Source organism: Borostomias antarcticus, assembly GCF_949987555.1.
Source record: "Borostomias antarcticus genome assembly, chromosome: 13".
NCBI lineage: Eukaryota > Metazoa > Chordata > Actinopteri > Stomiiformes > Stomiidae > Borostomias > Borostomias antarcticus.
Window position 1 is genome coordinate 4259454 of NC_140246.1, and position 20791 is coordinate 4280244.

At 50.2% G+C, this 20791-nt stretch overlaps 1 protein-coding gene across 1 annotated transcript in view; it reads right to left on the bottom strand.

The window, feature by feature from the left end:
• The window catches only part of lmo3 (LIM domain only 3), a gene marked incomplete at its 3' end in the record, with an annotated part of 34277 nt that extends 15548 nt beyond the window's left edge, over positions 1-18729 (bottom strand). Inside the window, exons 1-2 of the mRNA XM_084448103.1 lie at positions 18687-18729; positions 15717-15930 (exon numbers count right to left, since the gene is read on the bottom strand). Of these exons, the coding sequence (XP_084304229.1) occupies positions 15717-15930; positions 18687-18711 (239 nt within the window). The 5' untranslated portion in view covers positions 18712-18729. The remainder of the gene's footprint in view (positions 1-15716; positions 15931-18686) is intronic.
• Positions 18730-20791: the final 2062 nt, after the last annotated feature.

A 20791-nucleotide genomic window follows, 5' to 3' on the forward strand; every position in this document is an offset into this window, starting at 1 on the left:
CTGATAAAAACTCAGATTACTGAATTTTTAGGGTGAAATAATTCCCATGGTGCTGAAAAAATCCACCTTAATATCAATCAAGAGTAAAAGTAATTTGTGTAATAAATAAAAAAAAACAGATGAACTCTCAATCAATGTTTCCCCCCCCCCCTCTCCCCTCTTTTCAAAAATCAAATTAATTATACACATCCCTCAGAGTGAGAAGCATGTCTGCTTTGTGCCTGCTACATATGGATATCAGAGTAATGTATTACGGATGGGAACACCTACGTTTCCCGGGGTGGTAATGACTCTTTATGGTTCTGACGGGTGGTCGGGGGGAAAAAATCTGTGAAAATGATCTCACTCCCACAGCCTAACAAAGGCGGTCCTGCTAATGAATGGACCAAGAGCAGCCAATTAATTTAATGAGAGCTTACAAAAGCCCTGGCTCTGGTGAAATCCAAATATCTGAAACCATTAAAATATGGGAGTAGTTAAAACACTAGCGGAGGCTAGCTTTGAACCGTCTGTGTGAACAGTCAGCTAGGTGCACCCTTCGTTAAGCCCGCCTTACCTAACACATACCTCGCAACCCCAGAGAAAGATCATCGTTATAAACTATCATTCTTCTAGGCGACCAGAAGCTGAGATGGTGTGACTATGGCCTTCAGAGGCTGCGTCTCAACACCAACCAAGTCCACACGCTGTCGGACCTCCCAGATGAAGCGCGTCTCGGCTTCTCTCCATGCGCTGTATCACATGACGCTTCACATCAGAGACCAGCGACTGATCAGGTCAATCAGAACCCGTGTCAGAGGTGGTATCCTACCCCGAATCAGCTCAGTGATGGTGGTGATGCTGGTAGATGATGATGAGGATGTTGTGTGTGTGTGTGTTGGGTGGGGTTGTTCTGCCTGCACAGCTGTGAGCAGCAAAGCACCTCACTGCATGTGATGCAGTACTATGGACTACCCCACACCCCTGCCGATCAAGCCTCCGTAACGCCACGCATGGGGGGGGTGAGAAATCACCAGACTGACACGCGGACTGACGGCTCTCTCTCCCGCCCCCTCGCCCCCTGATGCCCCCCCCGCCCCCTGACGCCCCACGCCTGCAGATCTCGTTTGATTGCCTCTTTAGAATTTCAGAGAGATTAAAAGTGTATGGAAAACTGGCGCAGAGTGCAATCAATGCAGCGCCAGCAGCACCAGCAACACACACACACACACACCTCCACCCCCCTCCCCCCCCATACACACACACACCACACCTCCCACCCCACACACACCACCACCTAAACCCCCCCATCCCACACACACACACACACACCTCCACCCCCCTCCCCTCTGTTTGCTGGTGTAATCCCAGCATCTCATCACAGGCTGTTCAGATACACATTTAATGAAGGGGTTGGAATGACCTCAGGAGTGCATTGATTCCTTATACCCCCCCCCCTCCCCATCTCACACACACACACACCACCACCTCTACCCCCTCTCCCCCCATACACACACACACACCACACCTCCCACCCCACCCCCACACACACCACCACCTCAACCCCCCCCCCCGCATACACACACTCCACACCTCCCACCCCACACACACACACACCACCACACCCCCACCTCACCCCAAAACCAATTATAAACCGAATGTTTTATGAATAATGGGACTGCCTATGGATTCTGCCTTAATGGTTCATTCCTACAGATGTACCTCCATCTTCAAAGGAGCTTATCTGTGCATTATACATATATTAAAAAAAAGAAGAAAAAAATGATTACGCTGCATCAAACAGGAGCCTGAATGTTTGAAGAAAAAGAACAGTGATGACATCATCTGCCGATGGACGGAGGGAGAGGAAGTGATGCGGCCGCGCGGCGACGCTGCCAGGTGACTTAATGAAGTGGTTAATTCCTCTGGTGAGAGTGACTTGTTTGTCGATGCGCCCGGGCCAAGGGCAAAGCGGAGCGGCCGCATTAGCATTCCGCTCTTCCTTTTGGCTTCCTCATGAATAAATCAGGCTGCTAAAATGGCCGCATTTACATCTCATTTTACACAAGCGTGGCGCAGCGACTGCGTCTGGACGGGCTTGGTTACGCAAGGCATGCTTTTTCTCTCTCTGTCTCTCTCTCCGTCTCCCTCTCCGTCTCTCTCTGTCTCTTTCTTTCTCTCTCTCATCCTTCGGGTTGAATCGCGCGTTATCACAAAGACTCGGGTTCAACTAGTCGTGGAGAAAACACTGTGCACTTCGATCTATAGCATGCCCAAACGCCGTCGTTATCACAAAGGCTCGGGCGACGAAAAAAAAACACAAAAAAAAACAGCAATATTTCTCTTTGTGCCGGAATCTGCTACAGGAAAACAACAAAGCCTCGATAAGGCTGTTTTCTCCTCCCTGACGTATCCAGTTCACAGTCGCGCGTTCTGGTCAGGTTGTACCTCAGCGACCTCGAACTGAGGAGACACACCTCCCCGCCTGGATCGCTCCGTCCGTCTCCTCGGAGAACAGGCTGTATGGCTGACCATCACCGTCTCCAGCTGATCGGCGGAGAGATCTGTCCGCCGCGGGGCCCGCGAGGGAGGCTGGGGCTGGGGGGGGGGGGGGTGCTGGGGTGCAGAGCATACAATAGTGTCTGGCAGTTCCGCTAGGCCGCTCACTAATTGAGAAGTCGCTCAGGGGTTCAGAGAGGGGGGGGGGCCTCACCCGCTCTGCGTAACCCGTCCAGATCACGCCTGTAAGTGGGGCCGACACCAACCAATCACCATCTGGAGCCCCCCCCCCCCACCCCCACCATCCCTCCCAGACTCCACTCAGCCCCTCCCCACTCTAGCATCCGCAGTCACCCTCCCAGTGTTAGCAGCTCACTAGACCTAGCTAGCTACACCCCCCACCTCATCTCCATAAAGGCCTCATTAACCAGGGGAGGTACAGGAGGCCTGGATGGCCCCTCCCCCTCCACAAAGACTACCAGGATAATTGGTCGTGAGCTGAGCTAACTGGATGACAGATTGACTGACTGGCTGACTGATTGACTGACTGGTTGACTGGCTGGCTGCCTGCCTGACTGGCTGGTTGGCTGGCTGACTGGCTGACTGACTGCCTGGCTGGTTGGCTGACTGGCTGACTGACTGCCTGGCTGGTTGGCTGGGTGGCTGGCTGGTTGACTGGCTGGTTGGTTGGCTGGCTGACTGGCTGGCTGACCGGTGACTGATCAGGTCAATCATGACTGGCTGGCTATCTGACTAACTGGCTGCCTGGCTGGTTGACTGGCTGGTTGGCTGGCTGGCTGGCTGGCTGGTTGGTTGGTTGGTTGGTTGGTTGGTTGGTTGACTGACTGACTGGCTGTCTGACTGACTGGCTGCCTGGCTGGTTGGCTGGTTGGCTAGCTGGTTGACTGGCTGGTTGACCGGTTGGTTGGCTGACTGGTTGGCTGACTGGCTGCCTGGTTGGCTGGCTGGCTGGTTGGCTGGTTGGCTGACTGGTTGGCTGGCTGGCTGGCTGGCTGGCTGGCTGGCTGGCTGGCTGGCTGGCTGGTTGGCTGGCTGGTTGGTTGGCTGACTGGTTGGTTGGCTGGTTGACTCGATGGCTGGTTGGTTGACTGGTTGGTTGGTTGACTGGTTGGCTGACTGGTTGGTTGGCTGGTTGGTTAGCTGGCTGGTTGGCTGGCTGGCTGGGTGACTAACTGCAGTGTAGGGTCAGTGTGACTTGTGCAGACATGCTGATGGGATCCTAGCTACAGTAACTGTTAGGGTACAACACCCCAAACAAGGATGATGTTGTGATCACACCCGTGACACTGAGAAACTATGATCTTCTCCTCCCATTCCGTTATCTGATCATGGAAGTTGAACCCTCAAACTAATCCACCGCTAATTTGATCTTCACTTCTCGCGGTCGGTGGGCCGACTTAACGTTTGACTCCCCGCTGGGATCAGCTCCGAGCGGGACGGAGGAGGACGAGGAGAGCTGGAGGAGCATCAGTCCGCCCTTCCTCCTCCCCCCTCCCTGCTTCCCAGAATGCAGTTGATCCTCTGAGCCTCCAGAGCCCTTGGCCCCGTCTGTCTTGGCTGCTCAGCCTGGACCAGAGCGCCGGTCTTTGGACTGTTCTCCGCCCTACAGCTAGGCCTGGGCCGGGCTGGGAGTTTACAGAGCGGGTAAGCACTGTTTGTATAGACGTGCGCGCACACATGCATGCTCGCACACACACACACACACACACACACACACACACACACACACACACACACACACACACACACACACAAAACATACACACACAAACACATACTGAAGGAGAGGAGGGGAAAGGTGGGAGATGATGCTTGGAGGGATATTGTAGAGTTCCGCTTTAAGTCATCCTTCACTATACAGGTGCTCTCTCTCTCTCTCTCTCTCTCTCTCTCTCGCTCTCTCTCTCTCTCTCTCTCTCCTCCTCTTGGCGGGCACCGAGCCAGGCCCTCGTCCGTCTTCATCGGCTCTGGCGGGGCCCATTAATCATGCATGGCTGCATTTGATCCCGCCCGCCACAACGCATCTGCTTTTGTCACTTGGAGCTATTTAGCATCAATAGTTAAATAGCGCGCCGGGGCCAGAGCAGTACCGGTTCGCAGGGGAGAACGTCCTGCCCCCCGGGTACTAGCTTCTGCCTCGCCGGCGGGACTAGCGCAACTGTCTGTTGTATCCTGGGGAGGGAGGATTCTGGGAGGATGGGGTTCTGGGTAGGGAGGAGGTTGGGAGGATGGGGTTCTGGGTAGGGAGGAGGTTGGGAGGATGGGGTATGGGTAGGGAGGAGGTTGGGAGGATGGGGTATGGGTAGGGAGGAGGTTGGGAGGATGGGGTTCTGGGCAGGGAGGATGGGGTTCTGGGTAGGGAGGATGCTGGGAGGATGGGGTTCTGGGTAGGGAGGATGCTGGGAGGATGGGGTTCTGGGTAGGGTTCCTGGCAGGTGTTGCGGTACAGGATCGTGGAGGCTGGATGGGGAGATGGAGGTGGGATTTGTGGTTTTGGAGCTAGGAGGGGCTCTGATTGCATTCAGGGCTGTAAAACTGCTCCGAAACACATGCCCCCCCCCTTCCTCCCCCCCCCGTCTCCCCCAAAAACAAAACAAAGCCGGTGCCTGCCAAAGTCTTTGGCTGGGGGTGGGGGGGCGTATCATTGTGTGTCAAGCGGCATGGCTGGTTATCACGCTCTCGCATGCCTGCAGAGGGGAGGCGGCCGCCAAGTGTGCAGCAGCGCCCGGGCCAGCGACGGGCGCCAGGCGAGGCTGGGGACGCGCTGAGCGCTAGGCCTGGGAGGGGGCGCTGACCGGAGAGGGGACCCGGCCGCCGCCCCCGTAAACAAACACACAAACGGTAAACGTGACCGGAGGGTGGACGGAGGCGGAGCACAGACGGATCGCCGTGGGCCCCGGGACGCCGGCGCCGTCCAGCTACAGAGAATACCTTCACCCCTTTTCAAGACAGAAGGGACCCGACGGGAGAATATGGTGAATGCTCAGTCATATTTAGAATTTCCGTCCAATTTGCCTGCAAAATGATACATATGACATATTTGATGTATTCATAAGCATATGATATGACTATATTAGAAGACCATGAATAATATCCTATTAACAATATAATGCCCATCCCGCCCTACTAGTATATATATATATATATATATATATATATGTACTACCATATCCATTCCACCTAAAGTTTAAGACCCCAAATCCTTCTACTTCCTTTTTGCAAAGGAAAACTTCACCCACAGCAGATTAAAATATGGCCGATATTCTTTAACCAAACCTCTCCTTATTCTGTAAAGCCTTGTGGATCGTTGCTTGGGGGGGGCGGGTAATATATGCATGGAAATGACCTGCGGCACTCCCCACAAAGAGGGGTCAGGAGAGGTCAAATAGCCTCCAAACTGGGCTTGAGTTTAATTAAAAAGACAAAGAGGAGCGTAATTTCCGAGCAGCCGGGTGCGATTACTGTTCTTTGAGAGAGGGGTCTGGTCTCGCCTCTTTCACAAGGCCCTGCTAGCCCTTCCCAGAAGGCTTTGCGCCATCTTCCCATCCCTTTGATGTCAATATAGACCATTTATTAGGGCCATAAAGGTTAATCTCGAAGGAGAGAGGATATCAAATAGTTGGGATGGAAGAAGAAATCCACATGAACGCCTACTGTGGAAAGTTAAATTTAGCCTGAGAGTGTTAAAAAATGATCTCTTCTTTTGAGTCCAGTCAGCAGGTAATGGATTTAATTTCATCATCAAGTTATCATTGGTGAGTGCAAATGAAGTAAAAACGTTAAAGGGAAAATGAAATGCTGACAGACAGTCGGTGAGCCTGGAAATGGGATGTGTTGAGTTTCAGAGATTTCAAAGGCTTGATTTGCTCCAATGAATTTAACGCAATACGAGTCAATATTCATTACAAAGAGGCCTGCATGGTCAGGGGGTTCGCGGCTGCGCCGGTCACATGATCCCCCCAGTATTAAAAAACATCTGCGATGATGGATGTGTTCAATTGCACAAAGTAACTGATTCAATGAATTTTTCATTACCCTGGTTGATATGTTTGGGACAGAGAATTAGATAAGCCTCATGATGAAGCCCGCGTGCCTGCAGGCCTGACCCGGTGGCCGCCGTGGGATGGATCCACGACATCTCCACACTCCGATTTCAGATCATAATTCAGATCATACACAGCTTGGCTTTACACAGTGCTGTGGCGGAGAGCGGGATGCACCGGGACAAGAACCGTTGATCCCGAGCTTCAATTCATCCTGAAAGCTACAGTAGTCGTTAGAAGATTGAGAATATCTTCCTCAGACTCCCTCTTCTCTCCCACCTCGACGCCAACGTGGGTCTGGCCCTGCCGTCACAAACCTGGGGAGGATTACATAACTCTGGTGAGATCCGTGGCGGGCTGGGATCAATACCACAACAATAACAGGCAGAAATAGAAGACGGTAGAAATAGGATAATACGAAAATCCGAAGAAATATGGCGCTCTACTGTTCAAACAATCACAACAAACACGATGGCGCGGGGCTAGAGCAAGCTGTCTACCCTGCTGTATCTCTGTGCCATCAACACTGCTGCGACTAACACTGAAACAACACATTCCCCCATCTTGATCAGCGCTACCTTCTGTGTCGACACCTCTGTGCCATGGCAAGAGACAATGAGAGCTATTATATTATTTCCAGTCATTTCCCATTTTATCCTATTAGTATAACTAACACACACTGTATTTTTTTTTACCTCAACTGTCTGTCTGATGAAGACAGACGCAATCGATAGTGAAACGGTGTTGTCTTTTTCCTTCCTGGGGCATAAAGTCTCTCTCAGGTCTCTGTGCAATGTACAGTAACAGCCATGGCCAAGAGGCATGTCTGGACTCGCAGAGATACATAGACCTCTCTCTGTTCAACACTGCCAACTGTAAATATTGAATTAAAATTGCATCAATACTCGGCACTGGCCTCTGGCCCTGTTTCAACATGAGCTCTCAGACTTGGAGCAGCAGAATGCGCTATGCCCCCAATACCTGTGCTGCCCATCACTTGTACAGTATGACTCACTGCCTCCATCTTACCCAATCAAGGTGGCAGCATGGCTGAAATCTAGAGAAGAAAAATCAGACAAATAAACCAAGATAGATAATCCATAGATAAATCAACAACATCTTGAAGATTCATTGTGGAAGATAAATCTAATCATTTTGTGGTAGCATAGCTACTAGTAGCCCAGATATAAGGCCTGGGAACACAGCCCAGAGGTATGGAACACAGCGGAGGAGAGTGTGGACACGTCTCTGCTGTGTTGCTTCTGACAGCACATTACCCACAATGCTCCTTACCTGGCAGGTGCCTGCCCTGAACATTGAATGCGACAACTATTCTTTAATACAATTTGGAGCGTAAACACTGACCAAAAAAACTTCAATTCTCAAAACACATCCATTTTTTTTTGCCATCAATGACTGTAATCTCTAAATAGATAGGCTACTTTGATACTTCGATACTTGTTTTGTAAAATCCAAAAATCAATTTTTCTTAGAAAAAATTCAGAGTTGCTTTTCCTTTCTCTTAAACCGCTAGAAAGAAATCCCTGGCTCCTGCTGCCGACCGTTTGATTCAGTGGTGGGATCATCTGATATGCCCATCCTACGCCCCCATCCACTGCACCGCGTAGCCAGCGTATGGTTACGGCCGGTCTCCACTTCCCTTTAAATCCCCCAAACCAACGGGAGGAAGACAAGAAGCCATTTTAGGCCCTGTACGTGGTATGAAGACACAGAGATGCTTGTGAAAGGTACATGGTTGTGTGTGTGTGTGGGGGGGGGGGGGGGGGATTACTCCACTCCATTCCCCCGCTCAGATTAGATAAAATCATAACACAGACCACTCGCCGAACCCTGACCTCGCAGAAACCAATTTCATTTGAGAGAGATTGGAGTGATGTATCGGAGATGTCGGTGTGGTAAAGTCGGAGAAAATTAAAGCTGGATTTCTGATGCATTCAAACCGGGGGAGCCCAAAAGACGTAATGAAGAGGTGAGGGAAAATAAATTGCTGCCACACATTTCTCTCCCCTCTCTCATAAGCAATAACTTATCTAAATGGGAACGGCGCAGCTCCAAACAGGAGTGGCGGCGCTAGCGTGGTGATGCTGTGAAGCAATTTCAAGGTGGGGGAAAATACTTTTCTGACACTCCCCTGACCGGACCGAAACAATCATCTTATCAAAAATACCTCGCTCTTTTATCTACCCCGCAGTGTTCCTTTAAAGTGTTAAACGCCTTCGGGACTGCACTGTTCCAGCTGCAGCGGTCGTAAAACCGCGATCGCTTCTAATAATTCCATGAGGTGATTAGCATTCCCTCCATCTTAATTACCTCAGCCTACTACACCCATTTGAATTTAACAGCGCCGTCGGAGTGCTAAACTTTGATGCCGGGTAAAAAATAAAGAAAGGGACATTGAAAGTTATTGCCCCCAACCTATTCTTTATTCTAATATCTTCACGGTTGTGGCAAAGGTATGCTTAAAAGCGCCAGGTGGTGACATCTTAATTTGTCACGGCCGAAGAAATGTGGCTGCGCAGCTCCCCTCCGACTCCCCTCTCCTTCTCTTCTCCTTCTCTCCTCTTTCTCTCCTCTCTCTCCCCTCCATCTCCTCCTCTCCCCTTTCTCTCCTCTCCTCTCTCTCTCCTCCTCTCCTTCTCTCCTCTCTCCCCTTTCTCTCCTCTCCTTCTCCTCTCCCTCTCTCCCCTCCCTCTCCTCTCCCTCTCTCCCCTCCCTCTCCTCTCCCTCCCCTCTCTCTCCCCTCTCTTCCATGCATTATTCTTGCTTTAAGCACCGCGTCTCCTCGGGGGAAGGGGGGTATTGTTTTACAACACGCCCAGCTGCGGCCTACTTGCCTCGCCCAGGGTTCTTTTCAAGGAGTTGTCTTGGGTGACCCCTCTCTCTGACAGTTATTAATAATAACACGCGCCAGGGAATAGTTCACCTTGTAGCACTGCGGCCATTCACTGCTGTGTGTGAGTGTGCGCGCGTGTGTGTGTGTGTGTGCGTGTACCCTGACACGGAGCCCATATGCAGGGACCCAGTGGAAGACACTCACAAAAGACATCAAACAAAGTTTCCTTTTAATGTAATGACTATCAGCCGATCATCTCTGGTGCTCTGTGAGATGGAGGAGATGATTAGAGCCTTCAGAGAGGGCAAGAGAGACAAGAGAGAGAGAGAGAGAGAGAGAGAGAGAGAGAGGGATGAGGAGGCAGGGAGGGAAGGCTGAGGGGGGTATGAGGAGTTTGGGGGAGTAAGAAGGTAGAGTGGTTGGGACTGACAGACTGAGTGGCGCATTCTCCACCTTGAGTCCCATTAAAACCTTCAACTAGAGAGGCCCTTTTGTGCCTGGTGAGTGGTCCATTGTAATGGCATCACAGACAGGATGCTGTCCAGCGCTGAATGAACTGAGTCATGCTGCCAAATCCAGTCCTCAAGTGCTCGTAGGCCATGGAAATTGAAGTCTATTCTTTTGACACCAAAATGAATATTTCTCTTTAAAAAAAAGAAAAGAAAAGAAAGAATAAAGCCTTTCAATGGAAAATTAAATGTATTGAACATAATCTTCTCATTCAACCTCAAGGTAATTTGAAGGTAATTGATTCAACCCTGATGTGCGCTACTCTAGCTGGGAAACAGGAAGTATTTTTGGGGTTGGGTGAGATGAGACAGAGACAAAAGCTCTTTAGTGTAACGGCGTGGGAGTGGCTATATCAAACAAAACAACTTTCTGTTTGCGTCTGCTTGATGATTGGCTTTTTTTTTTGCCTCTCATCCAAACTACAGCGTTTAACAGCTGCAGATCAGTCTGAACCGGCCACGGCTGCCAAAACACTGTCAGGCAAAAGAAGAAAGAAAGTTCTGCACAAGGACAGAGTAAGTAATGATGGTGGCATTCACCGGCACAGTAGGCACTGTAACCTTTCAGAGAAACACATCCTTCAAAAAACACACACAAAAAAAAAAACACAAAACATTCACGGCGCAGGTGCGGTCAGAGGAGAAAACGGCATCATCCTGGGCCCCCGCCAGCCTTCTGAAGCTGACCTTGCAGCTGTTTCTCTCTGGGTATTGCTAGCATTGATAGGCTGCACACGGACGTCTATCCTTCAGACGCTGCGCTGACCTGACCTACACCTCCGTCCCTAACTACCTACCGACCTACCGACCGACCGACCTACCGACCGACCTACCTACCGACTGACCTACCGACTGACCTACCTATCTACCTACCTATCTACCTACCTACCTACCTACCTATCTATCTACCTACCTGCCTACCTACCTACCTACCTACCTACCTACCTACCGACCTACCTATCTACCGACCTATCTACCTACAGTACCTATCTATCTACCTACCTACCTACTTACCTACCTACCGACCGACCTACCTACCTACCTATCTATCTATCTATCTATCTATCTATCTATCTATCTATCTATCTATCTATCTACCTACCTGCCTACCTACCTACCTACCGACCTACCTATCTACCGACCTATCTACCTACAGTACCTATCTATCTACCTACCTACCTACCTACCTATCTACCTACCTACCTACCTACCTACTTACCTACCTACCTACCTACCTACCTACCTATCTACCTACCTACCTACTTACCTACCTACCTACCTACCTACTTACCGATCTACCTACCTACCTACCTACCTATCTACCTATCTACCTACCTATCTACCTACCTATCTACCTACCTACCGATCTACCTACCTACCTATCTACCGACGTATCTACCTACCTACCTACCTACCTACCGATCTACCTACCTATCTACCTACCTACCTATCTACCGATCTACCTACCTACCTATCTACCGATCTACCTACCTACCGATCTACCTATCTATCTACCTACTTACCTACAGTACCTACCCCATACCGTGACCCCAAAAGTCACACACACCACATGATGCGAGTTCACCATTCATAATCTGCCCGCTAGACCACACCCTTACGTGTCAGTATAGGACAGTGCCACGCGGTCCAGTGAAACCCGGCAGGGCTGGCGTCCGTTACAGAGCGCACGGTGTCCGCTGGGCGGCGGCCTGACTGAGGACTCCTTGATGCCCTTCAGAGTTAGGTGGGGGAGGCGGGGTTGGGGAGGGGGGGTTTGGGTCCTACCACGCGTGGAGCTGAACATCTGCGCTGGTCATTAGAGGAAGAAGAGCTGGCCTGAATCTTTCAGCCAGCAGAGAGGCAGGGAGGAGGAGAGTCCATGACAAACTACACCGGGCTCCCCGCGAATCTCTCAGGACCACTGATGCTATCTATCCTTTAAGTGTGTGTGTGTGTGTGTGTGGGGAGGGGGGGGGGTCGTTTTTGGGTGTGTGTATGGAAGGGGGGATTTCTGCTTAAGTGTGGGATATGAAAGTTCTCACCAGGCTCAATTGGACCTCTAAAAAATGATGACTCTCACTTTCTGAAGTTCGGTGCAGGCCATGTACTGATATACACTGATCAACTGTAATAACGACATTTATCCATCTCTCATTTGACTTTCTCCTTCTAATTTAGGTCTGTGCTCAGAGTGATGGTCCTTTTCAACTACTGCTTCTCTCTTAAACTCAACACTTGTTTCTGTTCTCCAACGTAAACATTACCTACGGCTGGTGTTGAAAGACAGCACGGATAAAAAAAATAAATAAAAAATATGTCACAAAACATTAAATTACTTTTATATCAGCGATTCTTCCCACTCCTACCACAGCGTTCCTTGGAGATTAACTTGACTTGATGTCGCAGTCAAGCCTGTCTGTGACATACAAACCAACTATGCATCACAAGCAAGATGTGAACTGAAAACGGAGAGATACATTTTTCATTTTCATTTACATACATGTTTATACAAGGTGGCTGCGCACCACAAAGTTGGTTCTGAATGAGGAAAAATAAAAGTTATTACACTGTTCCATGCTCTACATGCTGGTTATCTTTCACTGATAGCCAGCTTTCCAAAACGGTAATAAATCTGGCCATGTTGACGGCTGTGCGAGTTTGCTTGCATTTACAATCTGAGTAAAACCACTGTAGAGGAAAATTGAAGTTGGATTAAAAAACATGAATGAATAGATAGATAAATAAATAAGTGTTCTCCCGGTGCTGTCTTTAAAATGGATGCCTGAAATTTACAGTTTTCCATTAACTGATGCCCAACAGCTTTTTCACGCTTGCATCCCAGCCTTGGAGCTGGCAGCTTTTTTGTTGTCCGTGGACACACTCTGCCGTGCTGTTCATTTCCACAGGATTTCTGACTCAAATGTGTCACTCTCTCTCTCTCTCTCTCTCTCTCTCTTCTAGTCTGGGCTTTTAACCTTATCGCTGTGAAAAGCACACATCAGCACAAACAGTAGCATTGCCGCTATTACCATTATCATCAGTGGAGGCTTCAGTATCAAAACTATCATTTGTTGATGGAAAAAGGACCCACAACATTTCCCATATGCTGAGAGAGCGACACAAATCAAGCAAAAGGCAACACCTTCTACCCATAATTACTTTCTCTGTCCCCAGAATATGGAGGCCGCTGAAGGGAAAACACAAACAAAGGAAAAACACAAACAAACAACATTTTCTCCACCTTAAAATATCGTATTTGATCACACGATGAGGCCAGACGTGGCGGTAGACGCCTTCAGTTTCTTCCCTTATTTGTTTGTGTGTGTGTGTGTGTGTGTGTGTGCATGCGTGTGTGTGTGTGTGTGTGTGCGCGCGCGTGTGCATGCGTGCGTGTGGGTGCGCGTGTGTGTGTGTGCGTTGCGATAGGGGATTATTATTCGGCTGTTGGTGGGATCACATGGCTTCTGGTTGTAGACCCCTGAAGAATTCTATTAACCCTGGTGATGTCAGGCCTAATAACACACCACCCTGCTAAGCAGGACGGGATTGATTCACAGAGAGGAGGGGCGTGGACCGGAATATAATGAAGCCTGGAAAAATGTTACTTTTAAAACCAAATGTTTCCAGAGGAATGGAAAACAGGACGAACCTCAAGTCACCCTTCCTGCACTCACCTCACTTGTCCCTGAGTAGGGCCAAGCTCACAGGATAAACAGAACTAGAAATAATATTTTAGGGGGTGTGTGTCCGAGAGAGTGTGTGTGCATGCGCGTGTGCGTGCATGAAAAGCTGTTTGCTTTGTGATGTTGCGGCCATTGATTGCTTCTCTGATGGAGCTGCTGGCTCTCTTTGTGGCTCTGCAGATCAGATGTGGAGTGCTGTGGTTGGCTATATTTGCCATTCATTAGCTGGCGGTGAGGAGGTGTCAGGGCGCATTCACGGGCGGGCCGCTCGCGCCATAGCGAGCATCAAATCAATTCCGTCACCTTGAACTTTGGAGATGAAAGAATAACATGTTGGGATTGGTCTCCCCCTCTTGCCTTGCGACGCCGACGGGCGAGCCCAGACCGCATGTGGCTGTAGTCTGCCGTCTGCATCACCATCATATAAAAACGCACCCTGGCTATAATCCGCGGCGCGCGGACGCACATCGATTGACTCGATTATGATATTTCATTATTGTTGTCCTGATCCTCGGCGCCGTGCTATAACCGCCGGCGCCAAACGTCGAAGCGGCAACGAGGCGATGTCGGAAGGCGGCAAACTATACGCAGCGAAAACATATTTTCACAATGGCGCCCTCTCCCTCGCCGAAGGACGGCGTCCGCACTGCGGTACGGGGCAGATCAACATATTTCCGTGGCGCCCCCCTCGGCGTCTGGACCGGTTCTGTGGGGGGCCCGTGCGGTGTGAGCCGAAGGCTCGTCGGGGCTCAGTCGGTGAGCCTCGCCGTTGGGGATGGTCATCTCTGCCTCCCTCAGCCCTCTGGCAAACGCCTCACAGCTGCGACTCTCCAACGCCTGTTTGTGCGCGTCGTCTAACGGACACTCCGTCATCATCCCCGGCGTAGAAATGAGATGAGCTGCGGCACTCTTTCAAAGCGCCCGGCCCGACGCTTAGCCACCCCCGCGTCTCCAAGGTTGCCCCAGGTGGGCTGGTAGACATGTGGGTATACATGTTCCCCTGCCCCCCCCCCACCCCAACCCCCGTGTGTGTGTGTGCACTCGGGTAGCCGTGACGAGAGACACACGAGGGGGGGAGGGGGGAGTCGGGGCCCGTAGAGGATGACTCTCTGTTCCCCGCGCACGCAATGAACAGGCGACGCCCGCGGAGGAGAGGTTCGAGCAGCAGCTAGTCTCACCTTCCTTGGCGAAACAGTTGAGGTGTCGGTGTGATAGTTCAGAGGACTGAACACGCCATGACGCACGCGGCGATCTGAGGCTAGACTTGAGAGACACCTGGTATCGACCGCCGGACGCTCACTCGCGCCCATCGACTCAAAGCGTATGGAGCCAAAAATGAAATCACTACTGTTCTCTGTGATCAAAAAATCCCTCTTGACCAGCTTTACAGTGGGAGGGGGAGGCTGGGTCACAGCAGCCGGGGTGGGGGGCACCCACAGAGAGAAGAGTAGAGAGGAGCAGTACTGGGTAAACCCTGAATCAATGGAGTAAACAGCGGTTGGGTTCGACTTTGCATCGTGTCAAACAAGAAATGACAAGACACCACAGGAAGGTACGGGAAAAGCTTCTGGCTCATTTGTAAATGTAACTCGCCACACAGACCTGTCTTCTGTCGTGTCATACAGCGGTAACGCCGAAATTCCACCGACTCTGGTGGCGGTGCGTTCCGGTTACCGCGCGGCAGCCGGAGTTGACCGCGGCGGTTCTAGACGATTGCGTTGCCGCCAGATGTGCCGCGGCACGTTCCGGAAGCGTCCCAGAACCGGCATCTCCGCAGAGCTCCGGTAAAGACACACACCGGGTCTGCTTTTGCCGGATGCCGCATCTGGGACGCATCGAATAGTTGTAGTAGAAGAAATGGGTAGTTAGGCCCCGCCCCCTGACGATCTGTCAGAATATCAACCAAAATGCTCGCTCCTGAAACGTGACCTGCGGCGGGGGTTGAAGCCGCGCGGAGAACGCAACCGAAAACTGACCGCGTTCGGAAACGCCCCGCAAACGGAATTCAGTGGAGTTGAGGCGTAAGACGGGTACTAACGTTTGTGCATGTGTGTGTGTGTGTGTGTGTCTGGTACAGTCACGGGTTGCGGGTGTGCCGACGGGAGGTTGCGGAGGAGGCGGTGCTTACCGTAGGTAGTCCCGCCTGCAGAGTATGAGGTTGGCTTTGGTGTAGAGCGTGGAGCCCACCTCGCCCAGGCGGCAGTCGCAGCAGGCGCACTTCAGGCAGTCCTCGTGCCAGTACTTGTCAAGGGCCTTCAGCAGGTAGCGGTCCTTGATCTTCCGGTTGCAGCCGGCACAGCCCTTTGGCTTGGTGTCCGGCTGGACGGATAGCATTTGTATACCTGAGAGGAGGAGAAGGAGAGAGAGAGAGAGAGAGAGAGAGAGAGAGAGAGAGAGAGAGAGAGAGACGGAGGGAGAGAGGCTTGTTATATTGATGGACGGTTATTACTGCTATAGCACCGAGGACGGAAAGGCCTACGATAACCTGTGTTGGATTAATGCTCTCTCTGGGTTTTACACACACACACACACACACACACACACACACACAGACATACACCCGCACAACCACAGATGAAGCCATATTCACACGCTATATGCAGCAGCCATGGACCCAAATGTCTTCCTGGACCCCCCCCCCCCCCACCCCCGAGTCGAGCCGCTCTCCCTTCCCTCTCTGAGGGGGTGTGGCCAGAGCGGGGCAGCTTTCAGCGGGGGCGGGTATTGTGTGGCCCTAAGCGGGGGCGTGAAGCCGCTTTGTTGGGCCGGCGGGGGGGGGAGGGAGGGGGGGACAATGTGGTCTCACACCACACGGTAATTAGTATTCTCCCTCCATATCCAGAGACGGAGGCTACCCCCGCTCCCTTTGTCCCTCACATCACCACACACACACACACACACACACGCACGCACGCACATACACATGCACACACAGACACACACTTATAAAGTTCCCCTTTTCAAACGTGTTCAATGCTGAGCTAAACTACTCTTTAAATGTATTTGCTATGGGTGTTTTGATTGTTTGCAAACACTATTGTTCGGGTATAAAGCCCCGAGGCAATGCTTTACAATCAGTTGAATCTTAATTAAACTCTGCTATTGCATCAAAGCAATGTTGTGTTACTTGACAGCATAATACTTTCCTGTTTAGTTGAATATTCTTAACTCACTGTGTTTGGATGTAAATGAGAAAATAAAACATTAATCACAACATAGGAGGGCCACAGGTGACAGGAGATAATTAAGTGCCTTCTGACTAGGGATTCATTCAGGCAAAAGCATTATAGTTACACCTCTCTGGCGTGTCCTCAGAAAACTATAGACATCCTTTAAGAATATTGCTGTCACTGTCCCCAAAGGTAGTTGTTGGTGTCCATAAGCCTACTGGCAACAGCATTCGTTCTAACAGAAGCTAGGCCATAAGACACTCCAACTTGTGTTTACACCAACATACATAATATACTAAGTAATTCCTCAAGGTGAGTATCACAGACAGTGATAGGCAAAGCCAAAAAATGAGCCAGTCCATGGTAAAGACATTTACTGTTACTGCATGTATGACCATGTATGACCATATGGAGTACAATGCCGACACCACCACGACAAGAGCTGCATAATCTGGCACACAAGTTTCAACAAGACCTACCACGAACTCATTCTGGGCTACTTTGTTGGACCCAGTCTTTTGCAAATAGAATATGCTTTTATCCAGAGGGTTTTAAGCAGTTCTTATTCAAACGACTGCTTTGCAAGAGTGTGTTTTTTTTTTTTTTTTGCCGGGACGCACATCAAACAGGTCGCGGCCGGCGCTCTGTTAACACGAGCAGAGCCCCATTTTATTCCATAGCATTTAAGCTGTCGAGCTTTTAATTGGCTAGATAGGATTGTGAGAGGGGCGCACGGTTGATCGCCTCTGCTATGCGTGCTTGTTCCCTACCACTCATCCGCACCGTCCCATCCTAGCCCGCCGGTTAACACAACAAAGTCACCGCTACTCATTACCAAACCCAAAGAAGCAAGAGTTTGAACTCCCCTCCCTCTGTCTGCAATCAAGTTTAGACCCGTCGGAAACGATTCTCATTTCTTCTTTTTCTCTCAAAGCACATCAGGTCTATCAGGCTATTTCTCTTCAGCTCCGAAATCGTTCGTTTTAATTTTAAACCACATTATCTCGGGTTATGAGGGGGGGTCTGCATGGAAGGATTTAGGACACTTCGATTTTTCAATTGCCAAAGGGGGGAAGCGTTGAACAAAAGATTCGTCCGTCCCCCCCCCCCAAAAAAGAGAGAAGGAAATCACAGCTCGCTTTGCGGCCTAATTATATCTAGGCTAATTTCTTTATTCGTACGGTTCGGTTCCTCCTTTCCGCTGGCTCCTTCACCGTAGGGCTACTGTAGGACACATCATACCCTGAAACGGAGGTAGGCTCATGTTGGAACGGGGAGGGGAGACCAGCGCGAGTAGGTACCGATTTGATTCCCTCTTCCAGGCGCATCGCAGCTGCGCGTCAAGGATGCTGATGATGTTTCACCCTGTTATCAGTTTAATTACTGTTGCCATGGCAGCATAGCGCTAAGTAAAGGCCAATAGGGGATTTGCCATCATGCAGACAGACAGACGGACACGCAGACAGGGCTCCAATTTTCCAAGCAGCTGCACGACAGCGACATAAAACAAGAGGGTGAGATTCGTAATTGTGTTGCCGACAATAAACGCCAAATATGCGAACAAACAAACGTGCTAATTTGAAGCCGATGTTCTTTAGCGTTGTAGCCTGGCTGTGTCCACATAACGTTAGCCTAGCCTACTACAGTAGGCTAGAGGCAGCATGGCTATCGAAGGATCATATCGCCTTGATGCAATCCGGTTGATTGTGAGATAAAACAATGTGTTTGAGGAATAGCCTACATATAGCCTAGGCTACATTCAAGCTACAATATTAAAATCTGAACACAGTGCGGATAGCACCCGCTCAACGAAACAACACTAACTTCTCCTCGCATCATAAAAAAGCCAGAAGGAACAAGCCAGAAGACACGTAGCCTATTTATAAACATTAACGCCGTATCAACGACATCACTGAGAAACCTCTTACCGAAACTTTTCTCCCTTTTCTGCATTTGTTGACTCGCTTCAGCACCCGAACCACCATGCAACAAGAGAAGCCGAAAGCACAATTTCTCCCCGGTTCTTGCGTGGTCAAGTGAGCAGCTGTATGCACGCTGGATGAGGGTGGCTCGCTTTTGTTAGAAGTAACAAATCCACCTCCTCGGCGCACGAAAAAAAGAACCAAACGGAGAGAAACACCCGATGAACAGAACACGGGAGGAACCCGATCAACAGAACACGGGAGGAACCCGATGAACAGAACACGGGAGGAACGCGAGAGCGACAGCTCACTATCGCACGGCGCCACACGCTTCTAAGACCGCGTTTGTCACAACAGAGCTCGACTATGAAATTAGATCGACCAGCAGTCGCTGCTCGGCGAGTGGCAGACGGGGAGCAAATGACAGTGGACGACAAAAGCAGACGCTTACCCCCTTCGCGACCGCGTAATCTTATAATCCTATCGTGCTCCTCGCTCGTTCGCTCGCCTTGCCTGGGTTATATGCAGTGGTTTCTGAACGATAGAATACATAGACTAGGCTACTGTAGTAATAAGAGTTTGATAGGGGGCGGCATCATGAGGGCTTTCAAATAAGATAAACACGATATTCCTGAAATCCCCAGTTACATTTCGGACTGATCGTGAATGTGGATTGGTGTGAAGGCTGTGTCAAACATCCTACTTGGATTGCCAGAATGAATTCAATTTCAGGAAAAACAAAACAAAACAGCGATGCCTTACAAATTCCCAAGCAAACAATTGACATTTATGACACGGATCGGTGAAATGTCACCGTGGGACATTCCATCAAGGTAGCCTACACCCAAAATGAGAAGGCTGACAATTATCAACAATCGGTGTGGTGCCTACACGCGCATGAAAATAAGTAGTCCATTGTTAAGCAGTAGCGTAACAGAGTCTACATTGTATCATTAATGGAAGTCAGGTGAAACGCACAAAGCGCGACAAGCAGGAGAGCACACGCATCCAGCCCACTCACCTTTCAAAAACAAGTTACGCAGAAGGCTATAACTTCGGCACGGACGCCACACAGAGCAGACTCCAGCTATATCCCCTCTGAGCAAAAGTTCACGAAACTGACATTGCGCGACGGACCGAAGTGATCTTCAGATTGAAAGTAAGGAAGTCCACATGGATCATGTGCGATCAGATGTTGGCAACAAAAGCTACAGGTGTTCCTCCATCCGCCGCGGAGTCGCCGTGTGTATTCTGAGGGGCTCGGGCCAACTTACCCAGCATCAGTGACTGAGAGGAATACTGAAGCCTAGCTTTATTATCTGCAAACCCAATCCCTCACCAGTGAGACATTACACGACGACGATAAGGTCAGTCAGTTATTAGGACTGCTCGGGTAACGGAGCGCATGCATGCGGGCGCGCGCCCTCCAACGCTCCTTTTTTTTAATGTTCTCTCTTCACTACACCCGCAGGTGCGCGCGCGGACGCACGGTACCCAGTGAAGCGCAGTTTCCTGCTTCATTCTCGACGATTCACTATAGCTTTACTTTGTGTTTGTCATGTGAAAATGTTCAGCTTTTACAGTCCAGGACAATTTCTAAATCATAGACCCAACGGATTTAAGCCAACTCTACACTGCGGTGCGCTATTACAGCGCAATAACGGAACGCCAATCAACTGAATTCAATGCAGATCGAGACACACCTATTTCATAATATTTTGAACTTTCTAATTTATGGAACTTCACAAAAGTGAGAGGGTGTCTATGTTGACGGTGACCTCGTGCTCCATCTTGCGTTTAGTACCAGTTTGTGCTTTCCCATGGATATGGGGTGAGCCTGGGTCAACCACAAGAAGCACCATCACTACCACGACGTTTCACAATGAGATAACCAATTACCGTTGTCAACAGGATGGTTGTGAATGCAGCGTCTTTCATTGCATAACGGTTCAAATACGACCGATTAACAAGTGAACCCTAAAAATACTAATGTGTGAAGCCGCGAAGCCTTTCCATGTGAACAGCCCGGGAGCACAGCCCCCTTTAAATGATGTTTGATATCCATCTCCAAAGAAACCCAACGGCACCCCGGGAGGGACGAAACGTGGGCA